The 21,339-nt window shown below is 56.1% G+C and overlaps 1 protein-coding gene across 2 annotated transcripts; it reads left to right on the forward strand.

The window, feature by feature from the left end:
• The first annotated feature begins 154 nt into the window (after positions 1 to 154).
• On the forward strand, positions 155 to 21,197 carry TRAF2 (TNF receptor associated factor 2). 2 transcript variants are annotated; one of them, XM_062011662.1, is made up of 11 exons: positions 155 to 332; positions 1,464 to 1,646; positions 3,328 to 3,548; positions 4,145 to 4,223; positions 5,325 to 5,423; positions 12,387 to 12,458; positions 14,318 to 14,392; positions 15,039 to 15,398; positions 17,140 to 17,317; positions 19,461 to 19,609; positions 20,579 to 21,197. In XM_062011662.1, exons 2-11 carry the CDS (start codon positions 1,629 to 1,631, stop codon positions 20,795 to 20,797), a joined length of 1,470 nt encoding a protein of 489 aa, XP_061867646.1. In that variant the 5' UTR covers positions 155 to 332; positions 1,464 to 1,628; the 3' UTR covers positions 20,798 to 21,197. The 2 variants fall into 2 exon arrangements, with proteins under 2 accessions (XP_061867646.1, XP_061867647.1); XM_062011663.1 differs by lacking the exons at positions 155 to 332; positions 1,464 to 1,646 and adding an exon at positions 2,282 to 2,321.
• Positions 21,198 to 21,339: the final 142 nt, after the last annotated feature.

Raw genomic sequence — 21,339 nt, forward strand, 5'->3', positions numbered from 1 at the left:
GTGCGCGCTGAGAGGCTGCTGTCGCTGCCAATAACCCGGTCTCCGGATGGGATTGGCTCAGTTCACGGCACTGTCAGACTCGCTGACCAATAGCAGCGCCGGACTGGGTATAAGTAGGCATGGGCGGCGAGTTCATCTTCCGTGTGGGGCCGGACACGGTGGCGGCTGTTGTGGTTCTGCCCACTTGTCCCCGCCGGCCGGCCACCCGCAGCCCCCGGCGCCCGCACGGGCCGGGTGAGGCCTCTCGCGTGTGCAGGACGCGGGGGCTTTATCTGCCAGGCCCTTCCCGCCGCTGTAGGAGCCCCGCGGATGTGCCTCCCCTCCGGGACCGGGTGCGTGGGAATGGCTCCCCGCTCTGTGAGCTGTCCGTGCGGCCGCGGAGAGCTCAGCCCCGGCAGGGCAGCAGCGTCCCGGCGCCCTCAGCCGGGGGTGCGATGGAGCCCGTCAGCTCCGCGTCTGAGTCACCCGCACAGCCGGGCAGGAAAGGCGGGGGACGCCCGGACCTCCCGCTCTCGTTACTCCCGCAACGGGGCCGCGGGGACGGGAGCTGGAAACGCTCAGCGCTGCCTTGAGCGGCCCTCGGGGCGAACAGGGCAGTGGGGGCTTCCCCTGCGCCCATTCCCGTGAGGGGAGGGAGCGGGGCGGGGGACGCGTTGCCGGGTGTCACGGGGCTCGTTTGCGGGCTTTCCTGCCCGGAGCAGCCGCCGGCGTCACGGGAAGCGCCCGGCGCCGAGAAGGGGTTTTTCTTTGCTGGATGACATCAGCCAGTGAGAGCTTCAGCGGCGGGGCGGGTCTGCCCTCGCTTTCCCGGACGAGTGCGGCTGTGAATGGGCTGCCCAGGGAGGTGGGGGGAGTCCCCAGCCCTGGAGCTGTTGCAAAGCCGTGGTGCTGAGGGCCATGGGTTAGTGGTGGGCTGGGCAGGGTGAGGGGAGGGCTGGGACTGCAGGAGCTTAAACGTCTTTTCCAACCGAAATGCTTTTGTGCTGGGAAGAGAGATATTTTGGTGGATCAGTGTGAGCCCACGGCATGGCCAGCCCTGTGCGTACCGTGCCCAGGGACGTGCCTCAGCCCCGGAGCCGCTCTCCCCGGTGCTCCCTGGGGCTGCACGGAGGGCTCGCTGCCTCGCATTGCTCAACAGCCCTCTCACCGTGCTGGGCCGTAGCGATCTGCCCCGGCTCGCCTCCCCGCTCCTCCCTGCCCAGGGCTGCCGGCAGAGCCGCCTCAGCCGCTCCGTCGGGCCGGACTGGCCGTCCCTTATTCGGACCTGGGGAAGATTTTCCCCGGTGCCAGATGAATTCCCCACGTGGAGAGAATGAGACAGTCCCAGCGCTGCCGGCGAAGGGAGGGGGGTAAAGCCCTGAAGCCCCAGCACTGCCTCAGTGGGAGTTTCGGGAGGGCACTGGCAGCGCGGGGCACAGGCTGGGGACCCCCACTAAAACTCCTGCGACCTTTCCCTGACACAGTTCCCTTGGCAAAAGCACCTCGCACTGCCCTCGGTGCCGCGTGGCGAGCGCCGGTGCTTCCCCCACCTCGGGGGTTTTTTGATTAAGCAACGACCCGCCCGCTGCCGTCCGTCCGTCCGTCCTTCCCGGTGCTGCTGGCGGCCGCTTCGGACCACGCCGCCGGCCATGGCTCTCTGTGCCCAGGTGAGTGGCCATCCGATGCCACCGAACCGCCCCAAAACCCTTCTGGGTACCGAGGCTCACTCTGTGCTCTTCCCCACGGGCTTCTCGCCCGGCCTGACCCCGCTGTGGTGGATGAGGGGGGTCGTGGTGGAAGGATGTGGGATGCAGGGGTGGGTCAGGGTGTCTCCGGGCACTGCTGTCCCTCGGGGTCGCGCGGGGCTGAGCGAAGGGGGTCCCAGGTGTCCTGGGGCAAAGATATGGCCGGGGGGGCGATGCTGGGGAGAGGTGACAGAGGACGGGCTGAGGGAGGATGAGCGTGTGTGGGGGCGTGCGTGGGGTGACGAGGGGAGGTGACACTCCGGGGAAGGGGCTGGCAGCGTGTGTGGGGGATGTGTGAGGCGCGTTGTGGAGGAGGGGGGTGACACTGGGGGAGGAGCATGGCAGTGTGTGTCTGTCCGAGGGGTGCCGGGGGAGGTGGCACTGTGAGGGGGGTGTGTCGGGGGGTACTGAGGTGTGTGTGCGGGTGTGTGAGGGGTGACAGGCGGGGCGGGGGCGGGGCCGAGGGAGGGGGCGTGGTTAAGGCGTGACGTCACGCAGTGGGCGGGGTTTGGCGTGCGCGGGCCGGCGGGGGGCGGGGCTTGGCGTGTGTGAGGGGGGGCAGCCGCTTCCGGTGCGGGGCGCGGACGGAGGCGGTCGGTGAGTTCGGTGTTGACCCCCCCCAGACCCCGGTCCGGTCCCGCGGGGGCTGCGGGACACACACGCACACACGATGGGAGACACGGAGGAGGGGAAAAGGTGGAGGACACGGGGTAGTTCCCCTGGGTCTCGCTCCGCCTCTCTCCGCGGCCCCTCCTCGTCGCGGCCAGGCCGGGACTTACCGGGACGGGGGAGCGGGGAGAACCGGCAGCGTCTCGTTGTTCGGTGTGCACAGCGGCGCCTCCGGCTGCTCCAGGGGCCTCTGCCCCGCTGGCAGGACCCGTGCCGGCGTGTCCCTCTGGAGCACTTGCTTAAACAACCCCGGAGTTCTTTAAAGTTACTTATTGCTCGTAGTTTAACGTGGGAGGGCAGAACCCAGCGAGCCTGAGTCGGAAGCAAGACCCTGGTTGTATTCCCTTTGATTTTTAGGCAACTGTGTGTGAAGTTGGGCGACGAGACTTTAAATCCCCAGAAGCAGTTAAAACCAGTGTATTTTAGTCTCTTTTTTTCCTTCTCCTTCCTTTCTCGTTTTCTCGGGGCTCTCACGTTGTTTTCCAGCCCTGTGTGCTGCCGGGGGGGTCTGTGTGCCGTTGACCCCCGTCTCTGGGCTCAATGAAGGTCCTTTATGACAACTGTCAGATGTGGAAACAAGCGTGGGTAGGCTGAGGTTACTTCACTCGGTGCCCAAGGGTGGAATTAAACGGTTTGTTGATGTTCCTGATCAGTTTTAGGATGTGTTTTTTACCTTGTTTTGGGCCAGAAGCCTGGATTTCTCAGAAGCTGCTGCATTTGTTCTGCCTTTAATTCTAAAATTAACTTTCCCTATTTCATTTCTTTCCCTGTTTTTCACTGGGTTCACTGAGGCAGCTTGTACTTTCCATCGATGTGTTTACCTGTGGTGTTGGGGTTTGGGTGCCAGCATAAGATGCTGTGAGTAATGCAGTTTGTGTGGACATTACACCCCATCCAGTTCTAATCAATCAGGGATGCTATTTTTATTCTTCAGGCTCTGGAGATACAGCCAGAATTTTTCGTTCACATGGCAGCAGCAAACTCTACTCCACCTGGCTCTTTGGATCTAAACCAGCCTGGATTTGCAAAGGAGATCCTGGGAACCAAACTGGAGGTCAAATACCTCTGCTCTGATTGCAAGAACATCTTGAGGAGGCCGTTCCAAGCCCAGTGTGGACATCGTTACTGTTCCTACTGCCTGAAGAAAATTATCAGGTAGTGGCTGTGCCTTAAGCCTGGAGACAAAAGGCTTGAAAAAGCCTTTTCAAGTAAAAAAAGAGAGAGGAAAGCCTCATTTTCAGGGCCTTCTGAGCAAGGGGGCTATGCCTAATCTCCGAGGTTCAGCATCAGGCCTTCTTTGAGGGAATGTGGAATCTCTGACTTGATTTTGTTGTTCTGGGGGTTGTTTCCAAGTTGCTGTTTCCAGCATCTCCCAGCTTGGTTTTGCCACTGAGGTTGGTGATTCAGGTGGATCGCCCACCTGCCTCAGTTTTCCCCGCAGCTGCTGAAAGAACTTGCTCCTAAAAGTCACCATATGGTTGTCGTGCCGAAAAGTGAGAAACTGAAGGACATGCTGGCTTCCAGGAGAGCTTCCTCGCCTTCTGGCTCACTCTTGCCTTTAAGTGAGAGAAGGGGAACAGAGGAATGATTCAGAAACAGGGATCAAAAATCCACGTGGGCAGAAGCTTCATGGGGTGTTTTAAAAATAAGAGAATGCTTTCATTTGGTGAACTTACCAGAAATGACTTTATTGTTAAATCCTGAGTCGAGCTCTTGTTGTTGTGTTTGCTGATGATCTTTCTCTCTGACAGTGCTGGGCCTCAGAAGTGTGCCAGCTGCATCCAGGAGGGAATATACGAGGAAGGGATTTCTATTTTGGAAACAAACTCGGTGAGTAAAAAATACAGTGAAATAAAAAGGTGACTGATATCATCAGCATCAGTTAAAACACAGGATCCTTTCTTCCTAGGAAATGTTTTCTTCAGTAGTGAGAGTTATAATAATTAATGTGGTGGACTCATCAGCTTCCCCAATCCAGGCCATGCTGATGTAGCGGTGCCCTACTTAGGCACTGAGGGAAGGACTTGTTTGCCATCAGCACACCTCTGAGGATGTGATGTGTCAAGTGGCCTGGGAGGAGCCAGCTTCAAAGTCTTGAGAAAGAATTAAAAGGGCAAGTGCTAAGTCCTGCAACTCGAGAGGAGCAACCCCCTGCACCAGGATAGGCTGAGGGTGACTTGCTGGAGAGCAGCTCCAGGACAGAGACCTGGCAGTGCTGGCTGATAATAAACTAAACATGAGCAGCAACGTGCCCTCGTGGGCAAGAAGCCAATGGCAGCCTGGGGGCAGGAAGAAGAGTGTGGGCAGCAGGGTGAGGGAGGTTCTGCTGCCCCTCTGCTCTGCTCTGCTGAGGCCTCATCTGGAGTTCTGTGTCCAGTGCTGGGCTCCCCAGCTTCAGAGGGACAGGGAACTGCTGGAGAGAGGCCAGTGCAGGGCCAGCAAGATGCTGAGGGAACTGGAGCATCTTCTTTGTGAGGAAAGGCTGTGGGACCTGGGGCTGTTCAGCCTGGAGAAGAGAAGCCTGAGTAATTATCTCAGTAATAGTCACAAGTATCTCACTGGTGGGTGTCAGAGGCTGGGGCAGCACTTATTTCAGTGGTATCTTGCAGCAGGACAAGGGGTGATGGGATGAAGCTGGAACACAAAAAGTTCCACTTAAACATAAGGAAAAACTGTGTCAGTGTTGGAGTGAGGGAGCCCTGGCCCAGGCTGCCCAGGGAGGATGTGGAGGCCCCTTCCTTGGGAGGTTTCCAAACCCACCTGGACACGTTCCTGTGTGACCTGATCTAGTTGGGACCTGTTTTAGCAGGGAGCTTGGACTGGATGATCTCTAAAGGTCCCCTCCAGCCCCCACCATTCTGTGATTCTGTGAAGACTACAACAACCCCTCTGTAATTTCTGTGGTTGCTTTGGGTTTTTTGGCCACTTTAGGCTTTCCCAGACAACGCTGCTCGCCGGGAGGTGGAGAGTCTGCCCGCTGTCTGCATCAACGCCGGCTGCACCTGGAAGGGGACTATTAAAGAGTACGAGGTAAAGAGCAAAGCTGTCCATGTCTGTAGCCTTCTGCTTCCTCCTCAGTTTGGGGAAGACTCAGGTGTTTTTTCTTGTGTCCTCTGGCCCTGGCAGTGATGGTGGGAGCTGGAAGTTCCCTGGGCTTTGTTGTAAACTGGAGAGATTTCTTGGCTGAGCTGAGCTTGTGTGTCCTGCTGAGGGCACAGGCTGTGCTGAAGTGAGTTCAGATTTGGACTGAGCACGTCCCTTCTGGGGCAGGAACTCCCCATGCTATCTCCAACTCCTTTCTGCTGAAAAAGACAAGAAAACTTCAAGAAGCTCTGCTATCTCCACAGGAAACTCTTGAGCTTGTCTCTACAAGCTTGGGGAAAGCAGCCTGGCCATGACCCCGTTTCCAGCCAGCTATCAGGGCAGTGACACTGTACTGGTCACTGCCTGGCCACCCGCTGCTCTGGGCCATGAGCATCCTGGATTTCTTGAGGAGCCCATCAGCTTTATAATTCAGGCTTTCATTGTGGCTGTGGGCATTTGATCCTTTAGCATATATACAGCTACTGTGCCTCATGAGAAGTGTGTTGAGGGAGTGGGGCATATCCCTTGTGATGAAAGGCTGAGGGAGCTGGGGCTCTGAAGCTTGGAGAAGAGGAGCCTGAGGGGTGATCTCATTCATGGTTACAGACACATAAAGGGTGGGCGTGAGGAGGCTGGAGCCAGGCTGTGCTCAGTGATGGCCAGTGATAGGACAAGGGGCCACAGGCACAAGCTGGAACAGAAGAGGTTCCAAAGAAACAGAAGTAGAAATTTCTTCAGTGTGAGGGTGAGGGAGCACTGGCAGGGGCTGCCCAGATGACCTGTGGAGTCTCCTTCTCTGGAGACATTCCAACCCAGCTGGATGAGTTCCTGTGTGCCCTGCTCTAGGTGGTGCTGCTCTGGCAGGGGGGTTGCACTGGATGAGCTTTCCAGGTCCCTTCCAGCCCTTCAGATTCTGTGATGCTGAGGATGCAGTGGGCCCTGTGCTTTCCCACAGATCACCTCTGCTGTGGTAATCTGCATTGTTACAATGCATTGGCAGTGAGGAGTGAGTGTGTATTCACCTGTGAAGCTTTGGTGCTCTTGTAGGACAGATTTGTCATCCCTCTTGGAGGGGAAGAGCCACCACATGCCTGAGATAGGAGGAGTAAATTTCATTTCCCTCTCATGTTTGCCCTGGGTAAAGGATGTGGCCCTGTGGTTTGTGGAGCTTTGGTAGGGACTGAGATGTGTGTCAGGAGAAGGTGTAACCATGGCCTGTGGAGGGCAACATCTGGGTTCTCTTCAGGATACTGCTGGGAGAGGACAGCTGTGGAGCAGGCTGGAGCTCTCTGCCCTGCTCCTGAGTCTCTTCACAGAGAGAGGCTTCTGCTTCCTTCTGCTGTCTAGAACCTGCTGCTGCTTTATGGTGAAAGTTCAGCCTAAGAGGTGGGGGGATGTAGGGTGCCAAATGGCTCTGCTGCTGTGAAACCTTCCTTCACAGATCTGCCAGTGGCACCTGGTGTACTCATATGAGCGAATAAACATCAAAGCAAAAGCTTGACACTGGTGCAGCAGAGTCTGGGAGCTGTGTTTCAGGGTAAGGTGTGTTTTACTGAGCTTCCAGGTTTGGGCTGTTGGTACCTGCAGATTGTTTGACCCACACTTTAATTTCTGCTGGTAGCCTGTGTCTGGAATCCAATGTGTTCATGCAGTGGTCAAAGCACTGCCTGTAGTAAGTGAGCTCATGTCCAGTAGACTAAACCCATTTATATTTGTCAGTAGCTTCCAATGCTGTTGATTGAGCTGTGACTGATGAGCTCTTCCAAACTTTTTCTCCTGGGTTTAAAAAAAAACCCCTCAAATCTTCAAGAGCTTCTCCAGAGCTCAGCAGAAGTCATCAGCTGCCAGAGATTGTCCTGAGTGGCCTTGTGAGCATTTGAGTGTGAGCTGGAACTTGCAGTGCAAGTTCAAAAGGGCAATGAGCTGTCTTGGGTTGGTTCTGTCCTGTGCAAGGCTGCAGGTGTGTGTGATGCTCCAGGGTCTGTCTGTCCTGTGCAAAGCTGCAGGTGTGTGTGATGCTCTGGGGTCTGTCTGTCCTGTGCAAGGCTGCAGGTGTGTGTGTGATGCTCTGGGGTCCCCACAACTGCAGAAGAGCATCTGAAGGGATAAGGCTGAGCTACTTTTTTTCACCCCCACCTAATCTTCACAAGGTCCTATTGGGTGCTTTCCTAGAACAGCATGTTCTGAGGAGGTGCAGCTCTGGAGTGCTTGGGCTGTAGCATTGGTCTTGGCCATCAGGGTTTTTGTTAGTCCTATGTGATGAGAGGGGCTCTGGGGTCCCTCTCACCCACCACAGCTGGTGTTCAGTCTGGCAGGGCTGAGGTTATTTTGTGCCCTCTTGGGAAGAGCTGATTCTTTCCTGGGAAGCAATGGGAGGAGGAAGGTCTGGCTCATGTTATCTCTCCCCCCAGCTGCCTGCCAAAATGCTGTGGCATTTAATCAGGCCTGACTGGCCTTGTGGAAGCTCAGGGAATGGAATGTGTTGCTGAGAGGGGCTGATGAGAGGAAGGAGGAGTTAGCCCAGAGTGGCCCGTGTCTCTGTGGGCTGTGGCAGCCCCGTGGGCTCAGCGTGGGGCTGTGCTGGCCCCATGCTGTGCCGTTGCAGGCAGCGTGTGCACATCCCATGGTGGAAAGTCCCTCCCTGAGCTATTTCCGCCAGGACATGGAAAGTCCCTGAGAGCAAATGCATTGTTTGCTGATTTGAAAAACGTGTGTTCCTGCCAGAGAGGCTTTTACTCGGCTGCTTCTCACAAATCAAGAGGAGCCTGTCACTTCTCCTTTGCTAATCTTCCTGAGGCACCAACAGTGGGACAGCCGGGCTGAAGAGCTTGAGCTGCTTCACCTCAAAAGAATTCACACAACTGATTTCAGTTTTGCTTTCTGTTCAGACAAAACCAAGGCTCAGGTCTCAGAGGGGCATGTGAAACTGAGAGAGTGCCTGCTTGGATAGGACTTGCACTTGTGCTAAAAGCTGTAGAAAGCATGTGAATATCAAAGTGCTTAGCACAGGTCTGGGTCTGTAAATGGGTTTCTCAGACTCTGTTAAATATTGTCAATGTTTTGTGGTGTTTGGATAAAGCAGCTTGTGGTGGGGCTGGAGGGTGTTTCCTTTTACTCAGTTAACCCCTCCTCATGCATAGGTCTCCTGATGAATCTGAGCAGGCTGGGGACAGAAGCCTTTTGGTGCTGAAAGCCTGAGAGGAGGGTCCCAGAAGCTCAAAACTATCCCATTGGAGCAAAAGGACAGTCCCAGAGCATGTGAGAGCCAGGAGCCTGTGGTCCCTCAGCACTGGAGCAGTTCTTTTCTTGCCTTGTAGTACCTCCAGTTCCCTACATCTCTCAGTTTTCTCAGTGCATCCTGAGTTCACATAGATCTTTTCCTTCACTGTTCATACCACCAGTTCCCTTTTTTGCCCCTTTGGATGGGAGGGGGAGGCTGCAGAGGGTGTTGATAAGGTCAGACAGAGGTTCATCTCGGGACATACAGAGTTATCTGACATGTTGGGAAGGAAAACTAGGTTTTAAGCCTAATCCTGACAGCTGTATTTAAACTAAGTTGGGGGAAGGGGGTTGTAGGAAAACAGATGAGCTCTGCTAATGCAGATGGGAAGGCCCCGTGAGGTGCTGGAAGCCGGCCCCTGGGAGGGGTTTGTGGGATCTGCCCGAGTTTGGGCCCTTTGGGAGCTGCTGCGTGTCGGGAAGCCGAGACAGGGTGATGGGGAAGCTCTGCTCCTGCTGAGCTGCACCCTGAATTAAAGACAGGGAGAGGGGTCCTACCAGCAAGTGGCTCATCTGAGAGCTTTTCCCACAGGAGAAGCAAGGTTTGGTGACTCAATGTCGTGGTGGTGTTGGCTGAGGAGCCCGATGAGCAGTGGCTCTGCTGTCCCCAGCCCAGGGGGGAGGGCGGATGAGATGTGGAGGAGTGGCCAGGGGACACAGACGGAGACAAGCCTCGATAGCTCCCTCAGCAGTCTGCTCTTGGCCGAGCCCAGGGTGACAAATGAGGCTCGGTGATGAGTGGCAGTGCCACTTGCTCATTTTGTTAGAGGCTCTGCCGTTTGATTTCATCAGACATGCTCTTGCCGGTGCTCTGAGGCAGAGGCTCTCCATGCTTTGGCCGAGGAGATGCTGCTGGTGGGAGCCCGTAGCCAGCCTTACTCTCTGTCTCCTGCTTGGGCCTTTGGGGCTGTTTTTTGCCACTGGCAGTTTGTGTTGAAAAAGAGCAATTTGAAATGAAGCAAGCAGAGTCCCCCACCTTGGGAATGCTGAAGCACCCTGGGACAAAGCTCTTTGCACAGCTGCTGTAGGATGTGTTTTGGTGTTGATGGGGTGGGAAGAGCGAGGTGCTGCTGTGCAGGTGCCAGCTCCTGCTGGGGGATGCTGTGGGGTGCTGTGGGCCCAGCTGTGCCATGGCTGAGGACACAAGGCTGGGCTGACCCGAGAAGCCCTGAAGGTCTGAGCCATGATGTGTCTCCCAGCTTTGCTTCAACTCTCCTTTTGCCACCACCTCTTTCTGAGCTCCATCTGATGTGGATTCCATGATGGGCTCACTCTGGGAGAGTGACTCTACTCTCACTCTCCCACCACTCACACTCAGGGCTTTCTAAAGCTGCCTGAAATACCTGAATGTCATAAATGCTGGTGCTTGCTGCAGAGGCTCACGGGTGTGGGTTTGGGAAAGGCATAAACAGGAGGATTGCCCCATTGCTGGGGGTGTGGAGTGCTGCAGATCAGGCCTGACCACCAGCCCCTGCTCTTCAGCTCCTGGGTGGGGGTGGATTTCTTCCAGCAGCAATACCTTCCATCTGATTAGACATTGAGGGGGAAGGAACAGGGGATTCCAGAAGAGCCTGAAACTGTTTATACACAAACATTCCTCTAGAGGCTTGGCCCTGTGCTGGTTGGAGCCAAAGCTGCTGGGTGCCTTCATTTCCCTCCAGCCCAGGCGCACGTGCAGCTCTGTGCTGCCGGCAGGTTCCCTCTGGCACTGCAGGCTGGGCACGTGTCCCCTCTTGGGATGGAAGATAAGTGCTGGGTGATAGGAGTGCAGAGGGGGTGGTAGTTTCATGCTGAGCATGTTGGCATGGGAGGATGTGAGTCTGAAATAGCCCCTGTTGCAATAGCTGCCTCTCCGGTGCAGTTTCCTTCCTTCAGCCAGAGCCTCTGTTCTCCTGCCAGCAGCCGTGAGGAAGGTGCTGTCTGGTGTTTCTGGAACATGAGTGAATGAGATGAAGGAAGGCACTGCCTCTTCCTCCTCCTCCTCCTGCAGCAGTAGTGTCTGTGTGGCAGTGCTGCCCAGCCTGGCTTAGCACTTCTGCAGGGGGGTTGACTCCAGCCATGCATTTAGAGTATAAAAAGGAGAGAGTAACTGAGAAGCCAAAGCTGAGCCACTGATGGGTTTCACTTTCCAGTTTCTGATGTTGGTAACAGTGTGTAAGTTTGTGCATGTTCCCCCCCACAAAGACAGCAATGTGTTTTAGTAAAGGATAACTGTGACCAAGGCTTCAAGGCATCTGGTTTCAGCTGAGCACTCTATAAATGCTTCAGGTGTTTCTCTTGTTGCCACCATGGCAGGACACTCACTGCACTCTGGCTTTTAACCTGAATTTGGACCTGCATATACAAGTTGTTGGCATATAAAGAGCAGGTGTAAACAGTGTGGAGAGGACACAGAGCAGGGGCATGCTCCCCCTTCTGATTTAGCTGGTATCACTGGCCCAGGTATCTGCTGAGGACAGAGGATCACATTGCCCTTGTTGCTCCTGCAGCTCCTCTGCCAGGTGAGCTGTGTATGCTCTTGCTGCAGGGGTGGCTGTTTGTGTGCAGAGGCTCTTAAAGAAAACAACTGTAAAATACTTTTCTTTCTGGTTATAAAATGATTTTCTGGTTGGGACAGGAAGGTGCTGTCAGAGAGCTCAGCCCAGCAGGGGTGGGCAGCTTCAGCTGACTGATAACCATTACAGAGTCAAAAGTACTTGCATTACCTCACTCAGGCTGTGGCTTTCTTCCTTCCACCTGCCTGAACCTGTGTTTTCCTGGCAGAGCCATAACTGGAGCTTCCTGTTGATCATCTTTTCCACCAAGTCAATAGTTCAATTGAAAGGCTTCTGTAATACTTATTTTTAAGTGGGGTGAGGGACCCCCAGACACCCAGGGCCTGTGCACCCAACGTGCCCTCAAGAAAAGTGTGGGCAAGGGACATTCTCCTTCCCTTCTGCTCTGCCTTGCTGAGGCCTCATCTGGAGTCCTGTGTCCAGTGCTGGGCTCCCCAGCTCAAGAGGGACAGGGAACTGCTGGAGAGAGGCCAGTGCAGGGACACCAAGATGCTGAGGGGACTGGAGCATCTTTCATACAAGGAAAGGCTGTGGGACCTGTGGTTGTTCAGTCTGGAGGAGACTGAGAGGGGAGCTCATTAATAGTTACAAATATCTCACTGGTGGGTGTCAGAGGTTGGGGCAGCACCTCTTTCTGTTGTATCCAGTGACAGCACAAGGGGTGATGGGATGAAGCTGGAACACAAAAAGTTCCATTGAAACATAAGGAAAAACTGTTTCAGTGTTTCAGTGAGGGAGCCCTGGCCCAGGCTGCCCAGGGAGGCTGTGGAGGCTCCTTTCTTGGGAGGTTTCCAAACCCACCTGGACACATTCCTGTGTGACCTGATCTAGGTGGGAGCAAGGGATTGGACTGGATGATCTCTAAAGGTCCCTTCCAACCCCCACCATGCTGTGATCCTGTGACCCACAGGCACCCAGGGCTGTTGGACCTGCAAAGGGTACAGATGACTCAGCATGCAAAAGGGCTGGGGGTAGAGCACACAGGATGAAAGCACTGCTGCTGATTGTACCCACCACAGAACCTCACAGAGCTTCCTGGAGGAAACCAAACCTTCTCCTGTCGCTTCTTTTGCAGGCTCACGACGAGGTCTGCCCTGAGTTCCCACTGACTTGTGAGGGCTGTGGGAAGAAGATTCCAAGGGAGAAGGTATCACCCACCCACCCATGCATCCATCCATCCATCCAACTGCTGCCATGGTGTTGTGTCCCCACGGGCTGACACTGGTCTTCTTGGGGCGAGGCGGAAAACCAGCCATAGTGGGGACAGGGCTTTAGTGGCAGCTGCTAGGAGAATCATACAATCATTTTGCTTGGGAAAGACCTTTAAGTTTGGGTGCAACCCCTCCCTTCACACTCCCAAGCCCACCACTAACCCATGGCCCTCAGCACACTCGGGTTGTTGGGATACTAATGACCTGTGTGAAGCAGCTACATCACCTATGGCTGAAGTTGTAGGAGGGAACCCATCTGCAGCTAAATGAACTTATTTCTAATTAGTCACATCATGGGATCCATTACCTGGCTCCATCCAACCTGCTGCAGGCAAATACTTTCAGCAGAGCAGTTGCCAAAGGCCTTTTTAGCAGGGCAGGAGGATGGAGTGTCAGGGAGAGGTGCCAGGGGTTCAGCAGTGTAACACCAGGCCTCATGCTGGGGTTTGGGGTAGGGATGTGCTCAGCTGCAGGCTGGAGCCTGGCAGAGATGAGGCTTGTTGAGTTCCCATTGAGGATCCAGCTTGTCTTTAAATATCAAATCCCTCTTTTATCTCTCTCCACACTTTGGTTGACTGGCTGCAGGGCTGGAACTCTGAGCAACCTGACTCATTAAGGAAGCCAGATGGACCTAGAAGCTTTTATAAAAGGGGTTTTAAGGCAGCTTGCACCAGCATCTGATGTAGCAGATGTAGGTGTTAAATGTGGAATATGGTGGTGGTTCAGAAGGGGCTGCTGCTCTCTGATGATGAGCTGTACATCAGAACCCAGATGATAATGTGCCAGTGCTTGCAGCATCAGTGCTGCACTGTGTGGGAATGCGAGGGAGCTGTCTCTGCAGTTGGCAGCACTTCTCTGTCCAAACACCATCCCTGGGCTCAGCTCCCACGGCAGGGCCAGCCTGGAGGCAGCTGCCCTGGCACAGAGGGTCTGTGGGGGTGGCTGTGGGTGCTCAGGCTGGCACTGGGAGGCTTTTTGTTCTCATATTTGTCTCAGAATCATTTCAGTTGGAAAAGCCAACTGCAGTCCCAGCTCTGCCCTCACCCTGCCCAGCCCAGCACTGACCCACAGCCCTCAGCACCTCAGCCCCACGGGATCCCTCCAGGGCTGGGCACTCCCCCAGCTCCCTGGGCAGCCTGGCACAGGGGCTGACACCCCTCTCAGGGAAACAGTTCTGCCTCAGCCCCAATCTCAGCCTCCCCTGGGGCAACTTGAGGCTTTTTGCTCATGTCCTGTCATTCATTGCTGGGGAGCAGAGACCGACCCCCAGCTCCCTGCAGCCTCCTGTCAGGGAGTGTCAGAGAGGGCTCCTGTCTCCCCTCAGCCTCCTCTTCTCCAGGCTCAACACCCCCATTCCCTCAGCCCCTCCCCAGCCCCTTGTGCTCCAGCCCCTTCCCCAGCTCTGTGCCCGGCTCTGGCCACGCTGCAGCACCTCAGTGTCCCTGTGGCAGTGAGTGAGGGGCCCAGCACTGAACACAGCCCTGAAGCTGCAGCCTCACCTGCCTATGCTCCTTGTTTTCTTTCTCCTGCATCTGCAGCTGAGAAATGAGACCTCACAGCCCTCCAGAGAGAAATAAAGCTTCCTTCTGGGTGTCAGTGCTGCTCTTACCTTGCAGTGAAGGCCGTGCCTTATAGTGGGCACTTCAGCCACGTGTGATCGTAGCTTGTGGTTAATGATGAGTGACTGGGGACACTTGGGAATCCTTGAGACCACCTCTAGTTCCCTGAATGCCAGCAAGGTGGAAAGGGAGCTGCTGGAGACACAAAATCTAACATTGCCTGCCTTCCTTTCTAGTTTCGGGACCACGTGAGGACTTGTGGCAGATCCAGGGTGCCTTGCAGATTCGAGGTGGTGGGATGTGCTGAGGTGGTAAGGGCTCGTCCTTGGTCTTTGTCTTGGGACTTGTTTTTGGTTCCTGGGTTCAAGTAACTGCTGCTGTCTGGGTTGGCACAGGTGTTTGCACACAGATATCTGAACAAAGGGCTGTTTCAAACCCTTTGCAAATGGAGTTTAACGTCATCTGCTGCCCAGAGTGAGAACATACAGAGAATGAATGTCATGTGGAGTGAAACCTCCTCCCTGAGGAACCCCCCAGGTGCCCTGAGACCCTGGTGCTTATGCTGTGTCCAGCCATGGCCCAGAGCTGGGGCCAGGTCATCTTCCTCCCTGTGACTTGGCTTTCTCAGCTCCTGCTGGGTATGGCCATGGAAATCCCTCCTCAGGGATCATGTGATGCTTTGCCTTGGTGCTGTTACCTGCCTCTGAGAGAGTCCCTTTGGCAAGTCCTGGAGGCGGAGTGGGGAGCTGGGGAAAGAGAGACACTTGCCAGTGGATGAGATTTGCAGCATTTCTGAACCAAACCAATCCCAGCTCCAGACCACGCTTTGAAACTCTTTCTTTTTTCCCCCTGTGTAACTCAAGGACCATGTTGTGACCTCGAGAGGAGGAGCTGGTTCTGCCAGGGCTGACAGCATGGATTTCTTGCTGAGTGGGGGATGTGTTTCTCTTCATGTAGGTGGAAAATGAGAAGCTGCTAGAACACGAGAGCAAGTGCTTGGCAGAGCATCTCTACATGCTGCTGAGTTTTGTGCTCAGCCTCAAGGCCGGGCCTGGAGACTTAAAGCCCCTTCCTGCCTTTTCCTCATCACCAAGCGGCTCCCCACTGCTGGCAGCAAACTCTCTGTGCTCTGAGTCGGAGCTCTCCAGGTCCCTGGAGCTCTTGGGAAGATGTGAGGCCCTGGAGAGGAAAACAGTGACCTTTGAGAACATCGTCTGTGTGCTCAACCGGGAGGTGGAGAGAGTGTCCCTGACAGCCGAGGCCTACAGCCGGCAGCACCGCCTGGACCAGGAGAAGATCGAAGCGCTGAGCAACAAGGTGTGTGAGGGCTGGCCTGGGCTCCCCAGCACCCTGAGCACAGGGCTTTCAGGTCCATGTTATTAGCTGGCAAAGCCTCACCCCTTTGCCCTGAAACCCCACAGCTCTGCAGGCACAATGGAAATACTGTTCATGGCTGTGCTTGAGCCTCTGGCACATCCTGGGGTTATGCTGCTGGCTTTGGTGGGGCTGCACCTCCAATACTGTGTCCAGTTTTGGGCCTCTCTCTACAAGAAGGACATGGAGGTGCTGGAGAGGATCCAGAGCTGGGCTACCAAGCTAGGAAAGGGTTTGGAGCACGTCTCAGCTGAGGAAGGGCTGAGGGATCTGGGGCTGTTGAGCCTGGAGAACAGAAGGCTCAGGGGAGACCTTCTCACTCTCTACAACCACCTGAAAGGATGCTGCAGCGAGGTGGGAGTCAGTCTGTTCTCCCCAGAACAAGCAACAGAACAAGAGGAAAGGGCCTCAAGTTGCAGCAGGGGAGGTTCAGGCTGGATGTGAGGAGGAATTTCTTTGCTGCCAGGGCTGTCAGGCATTGGAAGGGGCTGCCCAGGGAGGGGCTGGAGTCACTGTCCCTGGAGGGGTTTCAGAGCTGGGTGGGTGTTGCACTGAGGGCAATGGGCTGGTAGGTGATAGGGCTGGGACAGGCTGCACTCCATGAGCTGAAAGGGCTCTGCCAGCTGAAATGATTCTCTGCTGTGCCTCAGTCAGGTCCCTGTCAGAGAAGGAGGGACACAGGCTCCAGGGGCTGCTCCTCAGGGAAGTTTTCCAAGGAGAGAGAGAGCACTTGGCTTTTCCCTGGACCCTCTGAACCCCTGGAGCTGCTGTTGGCCTGGGGCTGTGCCAGGGCGTCTGGCAGATGGGTTGTACCTGTGCTCTGTGGCAGGGGAGCTGCCAAAAGGCCTGGCTTGTGTCAGCTGGCAGTGGTTGTCCCTCTGGAGGCCTCAATGGCTGGCCGTGGGTTCCTCTCCTTCTCAGGCTGCCTTTGTCACAGTGCTGAGTTGTGTTTTCTCCACCATCCTCACTCCTTGTGCTGCCGACAATGCAGCTGCTCCTTGGGAGGCCTCTCCCATTGCCTGTGGGGCAGTTTCCAGCTCAGGCAGGGGGTTGTATTGATGCAGTAGGATTCAAAAGGAAGAATGGTAGGGTTCAAAAGGAAGCCTCAGTGAATTGGCTTGTAATGCTGAACTTCTCCTCCTGTCAGCCTAGTTGGTTCTGGGACCATCTGAAGATCCATCCCAAGGGGCTGCTGGGGTGGCTGAAAGACACTAAGGGGCTGGAGAAGGGGCTGGAGCACAAGGGTGATGGGGAGGGGCTGAGGGAACGGGGGGTGTTGAGCCTGGAGAAGAGGAGCCTGAGGGGAGACAGGAGCACTCCCTGACAGGAGCCTGCAGTGAGCTGGGGATTGGTCTCTGCTCCCATGTAATAAGTGATAGAAGAGAAAAGGGGCTGCAGTTGCCCCAGGGGAGGTTGAGAGTGGAGCTGAGGCAGAACTGTTTCCCTGAGAGGGGTGTCAGCCCCTGTGCCAGGCTGCCCAGGGAGCTGGGGGAGTGCCCAGCCCTGGAGGGATCCCAAAGCCATGGAGCTGAGGTGCTGAGGCTGTGGGTCAGTGCTGGGCTGGGCAGGGTGAGGGCAGGGCTGGGACTGAAGCAGCTTCAAGCACTTTGCCAACACAAACCACTCCATGATGGGACCACACTCCATGGCTCTGAGCACCTGCACCCTTTATCCCTCTGAGCAGGTCAGGCAGCTGGAGAGGAGCATTGGCCTCAAGGACTTGGCCATGGCTGAGATGGAGGAGAAGCTGAGGAACATGGAGGCTTCCACCTACGACGGGGTGTTCGTCTGGAAGATCACGGAGTTCGCCCGCAAGCGCCAGGAGGCCGTCACGGGCAGAGCTCCTGCCATCTTCTCACCAGGTCACTGCCCACCCCCCTGCCAAAGCCTGCTGTGTCCTAGCTGGGGCTGGGAGCTGCAGCAGGGCCCTCATTGACTATTCACAGCTCCTCCTCTTCTGTCCCCCTTTCCATGTTCTTTTTTAGTATTGAGCTAGCTGAAGCTGCTGCTCAAAGGTGCTTTTCTGCTTGCAGGAGACCTTTTTACTTACTCATGGTGGAGAATGCAGCTCTGGTAGCCCAGGAGTAGCCCTGCACAGATACCCAAACCAGCAATGAAATGGTTAAGGGGGGAGTAAATGTATATTAGAGCCACAGAACTATATTTGAGTGCCTGAAGCATGACAGTGCAAAGGACAGTGTCTAAATAAAGCCCAAAGCAGAGCCAGGGAGCTGCTCGGGTGTCTGTTGGAGAACAGGGCTCTGCTGGCAGGGCTGATGCTCCTGGGCTTCAGAAGGGAAATCAAAGCACTCCCCAGGCTGGCAGCTGCCATATTTCAGTGCTGAGTGGGAGCATGGCTGGGGAGTGAGATGTGTTTGTCTCAGGTGCACGTGTGCTGCAGAGCTTTCCCCCCAGGCCCAGGGCTGTGGACAGAGCTGCTGGTGCTGTGAGGAGCAGATTGTGCTGGGCCACCAGATAAAAACAGTTCAGGGTGAGGGAGCTCTGGCAGGGGCTGCCCAGAGGGGCTGTGGAGGCTCCTTCTCTGGAGACATTCCAACCCAGCTGGGTGAGTTCCTGTGTGCCCTGCTCTAGGTGGTGCTGCTCTGGCAGGGGGGTTGCACTGGATGAGTTTTGCAGTTCCCTTCCAGCCCTTGACATTCTGTGATTCTGTGAATTCAATTTGATACAAACCTCTATGTTTAAAATCTCTTTTTCTATCTGGAGACTGTTCAGAGTCCCTTTTTATCTTGAAAAGCTGAGAGGATTCCTCTCCTCAAGGGGAACTGAACAGCTACTGAAACTCTGCACACAATTAGCATTTCCTTTTAAAAGCCACCAGCAGTGGAAACCCCCTGAGCTGCTCCCCAGGGCAGGGCAGCAGCTTCCTCTGCCCAGAGCCAGCAGAGCTGCTGAAGCAGCTCCTTGCTTTGACTTAGAACCTTCAATCTTGTGCCCTGTCCCTTCCCTGCACTGCACCAGAGCTGCTCGACCCAAATGTCTCCATAGGCTGTGGTTTGGAGGGAGATACTGACAAAGAGCCAAGTCCTGGCCTCTGCCCCAGCCCAAGGGCTCCCTGGGCCCCTCCATGGGCTGATGCTACTGGTCTCCTCACAGCTGAGTGGGATTTGTTCAGTTTGGGTTGGGTTTTGGGGTCTTTTTTAGAAGATTCTGAGCAATTAGTGTCTTGACTCTTTCACTTCCCTCCTTCTTCAAAGGCTTTCTGCTGCAAATTGGAGCAATCCTTCTCAGAGCCACCCTCCTCCGTGAGCAGCTCTGATTAAATCCCAGCCTGGGGATAAGGGGAGCCAGGCATAAAAATACAGATGTGGGCTAGGAAATGAAACCTGGAAGCAAACAGGCTGCTTGTTGCCTGCTTTTAGGTGGATGATTGATCCTGCTGTAGCTCACACTATGTGTGTTTGCTGGGTTAGGGCAAGAAGAAATGTATTCTGAGCTGCACTGGACAGGACAAATGACCAGGTTTAGAGCTGCAGAGCCTGTGACCCTGCAGGAGATTGGTGTCAAAGAGTGGGTGCTGCTGGAATTGCTGGAGGAGGAGGAGAGAGCCTGGGCTGCCCCTAGCCCTGCCCCTTCAGCCCCCAGCCCTGCCCACTCTGTGCAGAGTGGATGCAGAGAGGCTCAGCGAGTGCTGGGGATGGGCTGACCCCACACACAGAGTTTTGGGGTGTTTTTGTTCCTGCTCATAGGTGCTACTGTGAGCTGCAGCTCCTTCAGCAGTGGGGCTGGCTGTGGGGATGCAGTGGGACGTACCCAGCTCCCAGGCAGAGCTCCAGCTTCAGGCCTGGTGCCTTGTGCCTGCCAAGGGCCAGGGGCTGTCGCTGCCCAGCCCTGGGCTGTGATCCCCGCTGGCTCCCCAGCCCCTCTCTACGCTGCACACCAGCCTTCCCTTCTCCCAGCACCCAACCTTCATAGCCTTCAGCGTTCAGAGGAGCCTGCTGGGCCAGGCTTTGCCACTCACTGGGTGTGTTTTGCAACCTTTGACAGCTTTCTACACGAGCAAGTACGGCTACAAGATGTGTCTGCGCGTGTACCTGAACGGCGACGGCACCGGGCGCGGGACCCACCTCTCGCTCTTCTTCGTGGTGATGAAAGGGCCCAACGATGCGCTGCTGCGCTGGCCCTTCAACCAGAAGGTGGGCTGGGGGCAAAGCAGCAGCTGTGCCCCTTGAGCTTTGCATCTGCTTCTGAGAGCCCAGCAGAGGGGAGGGAGGACTATGAGCTGTCGTTGCCCCGTGGTGCTGAGCACAGGCTGAGGGCCAGAGCGTGGAGCAGCGGGAGGGGGGCTGTTTGGAAAGGGAGCATTGCTGCTGTGTGAGTTTGGGGCAGGGGATGGTTTTTGGGGCTCAGGAGGCAGCTGATCGTAGAATCCCAGTATGGTGGGGGTGGGAAGGGCCCTGCAGAGCTCATCCAGCACAACCCCCTGCTAAAGCAGGTCCCACCTAGATCAGGTCACACAGGAACACGTCCAGGAGGGTTTTGAAGACCTTCAGAGATGGAGCCTCCACACCCTCCCTGGGCAGCCTGGAGTTACAGATTGCACCAGAGGAGTTTAGATTGGAAATTAGGTAAAGTTTCTTCCCTGAGAGAGCTGCCCAGGGAGGGTGTGGAGGCTCCTTCTCAGGAGGTTTCCAAACCCACCTGGACACGTTCCTGTGTCTCCTGAGCCAGGGGAACCTGCTTTAGCAGGGACTGGGGCTGCAGCAGCTCTGCAGGGCCCTTCCAGCCCCCACCATTCTGGATTCTGTGACTCTATGAAGTGGCCTCAAGTTACCCCAGGGGAGGCTGTGGCTGGAGCTGAGGCAGAACTGTTTCCCCGAGAGGGGTGTCAGCCCCTGTGCCAGGCTGCCCAGGGAGCTGGGGCAGTGCCCAGCCCTGGAGGGATCCCAAAGCCGTGGAGCTGAGGTGCTGAGGCCGTGGGTCAGTGCTGGGCTGGGCAGGGTGAATGCAGGGCTGGCACTGCAGCAGCTTCAGGGGCTTTTCCACCCAAACCATTCCGTGCTGCTCTGCTGTAGCTGTGGCCTTGGCAGCCCCTGTGTGTTTCACCAGGATGAGTTTCCATCCACCTCTATTCAGCCCCACTCCCATCTCTCCCGTTGCCCCAGGTGACGCTGATGCTCCTGGATCAGAACAACCGGGAGCACATCATCGACGCCTTCCGGCCCGACGTGAGCTCCTCGTCCTTCCAGCGCCCCGTCACCGAGATGAACATTGCCAGTGGCTGCCCCCTCTTCTGCCCCGTGGCCGTCATGGAAGCCAAGAACTCCTACGTGCGGGATGACGCCATCTTTATTAAAGCCATCGTTGACCTCACGGGGCTCTAAAGCCTCCTGGGCCCTGGGAGCAGGGAGCACAGAGCCGGCCCCACGGGGCAGCCCCTCGAGCAGAGCCCGGAGCGAGGGGGCAGAGAGCGGAGGGGGAAAAGCCCTCCCCCCCCCCCCCACAAAAAAAGGGACCTTCAGTCTGAGTGGAAAGGAGGTGTCTGATGGGAACTCTCGTCCCTGGTGTCAGACCTGCCCTGAGAAGAGGTTTGGGTGGACGTTTGCAGTCTGTGGGGTACGAGATCATCTCCTGCAGGGACTCGGGTGTGTGAACTGCCGCTGTCTGGGCTCCAGTGGAGACCAGTGTGGTGCACAGCCACAGTGCTGTCCAGTAAAACAAGGCTCTGGCAGCCCCAGCACCACCTCGTGTGGCTGCTTGGCTGGGCCAGCTGGGTTTCCCTCAGTGCCGTGTGTGTGTGCAGCAGCGCCTCGGGGCGCGGGCGGCGCGGGTGCCACACTCAGGGCAACCCAGGCGCGAGAGGCTGAGGGGGTCTGTGGCTGCTTTGGTGCTGTTGGTGTCTCAGAGGGGTGCAGAGTCCCTTTGG

This window comes from Colius striatus, chromosome 19 (genome assembly GCF_028858725.1).
Source record: "Colius striatus isolate bColStr4 chromosome 19, bColStr4.1.hap1, whole genome shotgun sequence".
NCBI classification, from domain to species: Eukaryota; Metazoa; Chordata; class Aves; order Coliiformes; family Coliidae; genus Colius; species Colius striatus.

Coding starts and splice junctions, on each gene's coding strand:
- TRAF2 (XM_062011662.1), top strand. Junction 3,549..4,144: donor TGCCTGAAGAAAATTATCAG/GTAGTGGCTGTG, acceptor TCTCTCTGACAG/TGCTGGGCCTCAGAAGTGTG. Junction 4,224..5,324: donor CTATTTTGGAAACAAACTCG/GTGAGTAAAAAA, acceptor TGGCCACTTTAG/GCTTTCCCAGACAACGCTGC.